Source organism: Octodon degus, unplaced genomic scaffold (assembly GCF_000260255.1).
Source record: "Octodon degus isolate 3935 unplaced genomic scaffold, OctDeg1.0 scaffold00002, whole genome shotgun sequence".
Taxonomy (NCBI): domain Eukaryota; kingdom Metazoa; phylum Chordata; class Mammalia; order Rodentia; family Octodontidae; genus Octodon; species Octodon degus.
Window position 1 is genome coordinate 14,241,442 of NW_004524578.1, and position 2,842 is coordinate 14,244,283.

General features: G+C 43.0%; 1 protein-coding gene across 2 annotated transcripts in view; it reads right to left on the bottom strand.

Moving 5' to 3' along the window:
* Positions 1 to 2,842, bottom strand: part of Sv2b (synaptic vesicle glycoprotein 2B) — a 241,076-nt gene that overhangs the window by 57,351 nt on the left and 180,883 nt on the right. For both annotated transcript variants that reach the window (XM_023712764.1, XM_023712762.1), the window contains exons 3-4: positions 1,051 to 1,231; positions 536 to 687 (exon numbers count right to left, since the gene is read on the bottom strand). In XM_023712764.1, the coding sequence (XP_023568532.1) occupies positions 536 to 687; positions 1,051 to 1,231 (333 nt within the window). The remainder of the gene's footprint in view (positions 1 to 535; positions 688 to 1,050; positions 1,232 to 2,842) is intronic.

The window sequence follows — 2,842 nt, forward strand, 5'->3', positions numbered from 1 at the left end:
CAAATATCTGGGATAATAAAATTGCCCTAGCTGAAACCATGACCTTGTATAAAAGTGTTGTTCCATTACTAAAGTCAAACACAAGTGGAAGCAGCACAAGTGGAAAGTGTGTGAGGGAGGACCCGGGATCCTACCCTACCTCACACCAGGAGCATGATGTTTGACACACATTGTCAACTTCTCTTAGCTTTTGTTATGTCTATAGTTTATAAAATAGAGCTGTCAAAGTTTATCTTTCTGGGAGAGGAGGGCTGGAGGAGATGAAGGCTGAGGCCTTTTCAAATAAAAGGAAGAAAAAAACAAGAGGTGAAGGAAGGAAGAGAGAGGGGAAAAGAACCAGCTACATTAGTTCTAAAAAGATCTGTGTATTGAAATTAACGTCATGTCTCCAATGTTAGAAGTCTTTTAGAAACACAAGGCCACATACAAGAGCTGTATGTTACTATCAGGAATAAAACTGAGGTCAGGCAATATTGTCTCAGTACAGGAGCCATGGAAACAGGGACCCCAGGGCGTTTTAACCCCCTTAGCTCACCGTAGTGTGGAATGATGCTCCAGGCCATGGCGGATGCGTAGATGCCCCCAGTCATCCAGAAGATGCCCAGCCAACTGAGGTGTTCTCCTCGCTTTTCTCGTGATAAGAATTCAGAAAAATAGGTAAAAACAATTGGCAGAGAACCCCCAATACTGCAGAGAGAAAATACCAAAAAGAGAGAATCAAATTATGTACTAGAACTGGTCATAGCATAAATCATGTTGCCTTCAACCTCACCCTTAGGCTCTATGGTAAAACAACCCAAGAATCTGAAAGTCTAGCCAGGTAGTTGCTGTCTGGATATAAAAGGAAATCTTGGATTTTTTTTTTACTTTATTCACCAGTTTTACAGCTTAATCCTAACGTTCACTGTCTCTAAATTTAATATAGTAAAGGATCTTGCAATCCCCACAGAACCTGCATGAAGGGATTCTGGAGATAGCAGGCAGCATTGGAGTGCCCCAGTGGACGGGCCCTTGTTCTAGGAGGGGCTGGCTCCAGGTCTGGCATCATACCCTATGCCAGAGATGAGTCTGCAGAACAGAAAGGCGCCATATCCCTGCACGAAGGAGGACAGCGAGGCAAAGGAGGCATTGACAGCCAGAGACATGCTGAGGACTCTCTTCCTGCCCAGTTTGTCAGCGAGGCCTCCCAGGATGAAGGCCCCTGCCATCATTCCCAAGTAGACAATCAGCCCTGTGAGGAAGGGAGAGAGAAAAAGGGACAGGGAAGGAAGACAGGACATGAGAGACCATATGATGTGGAGGAAACCCAATGCTCGATTTTACCTCACCCTAGAAATTCCACGTCACAGACATAAAAACATGGCATGTGATAAGATACTCATAGCCAATGAGTGGTGCTACTCAAATGTAACTTTTTACAAATATTACTCCAAAACGAATAGCCTCACTGGGTTTGTACACATGTACACACATGCCAACGTAGGTCAGTCCAAACTAGGATAGATGGACTTTTCTTAAAGACTGTTCTTTTAGATGTACAATCTATAGGCAAGGGAAATGCTATAATTTTATTTTTAAACAAGAAAACATTAGTACTAAAAATATCTTCACCTGAGATGTGATATTTAGGGAAAAAATTTCTGGGGCGAAGTGTGGCAACATGTGTAAGTGAAATCAGAACAGAAAAACACATTGCAGAGGAAATGCAGCAGTTGCCAAGAGGGCTGGTTGTCATGTTCCACCCTCCTGAAGGGCTTGTTACAATCAATCAGTGTCCATGACATGTACATGACCTAAGATTAAGCATCCAATTTCACTTTTCTCTGTGTGGATAACCATTTCCTCAAGAGTTGCCCTTTCCTAATTGTGTCTTCCTGACCTCTTTGTCAGCACTCAATGACTATAAATTTGTGACTTTATTTCCAGTCTCTCTCTTTTGCTCTTTTGTCTATCTGCTTCTACAACAGCACCGTGCTGTTTGGCTATTGTAGTTTTGCAGAATATCTGAAGTCATGTAGGATGGTACCATCAGTTTTGTTCTTTTAGCTAAGATTATATTGACTGGTGTTGTGTGCGGCTCCTTGCAAATTTTAGGGGTTTTTTCCTATATCTGTGAAAAATACCATTGGAATTTTGTTGGGGATTACACTACAGATCTTTTGGGGTACTATGGGCATTTTAAACTGCTAATGCATGATACCTTTCCGCTTATTCCCTCCCCTGATTATCCCCAGGACTGCTTGCTAAGTGGGGAATGGCTCCTTCCTTTCAAAAAGATTAACAATAAGAAGCACGATTATTGCCAAGTGAGAAAAAGTGCTCCAATAAAGGTACAAGCCCAGGATTATTAGAACCCAAAGGAGCACAGTTAGGGTAAATCTTACCCAGTGTGAGACGGCTGATTACATAGGGATTTGAGCTGCTCTTGAAGGACAATGAACCTTAGTCAGATTTCTACTGGTGATGGGGTAAAGCCATGAAAGATAGTGGCAGACTCCTTGTGCAAAGATGGGAAGGCAAAAAGAACAGCCTAATATGTTGGAGCAACCACTAGTAAAGAAACTAAGAAAACCACTGAGAGAAAGGGTAGGACACAGATCAAGTCAGTGAGGTGGGGGGAGAGAGAGAGAGAGAGACAGAGAGAGAAAGAGAGAGAGGAAGGAGGAGGAGGAGGAGGAGGAGGAGGAGAGGGGAGGGACGGAAGGGGAGGAGAGGGGAGGGGAGGAGGCAAAGAATTAGAGGAATAGCTAAGAACTAATCCCTACAACTCCTTCCCTGATCCCTGATGCTGGAGAAAAACACTAGTATCTAATGAAAGTTTATTTTTCTTTTACTCCAGCAA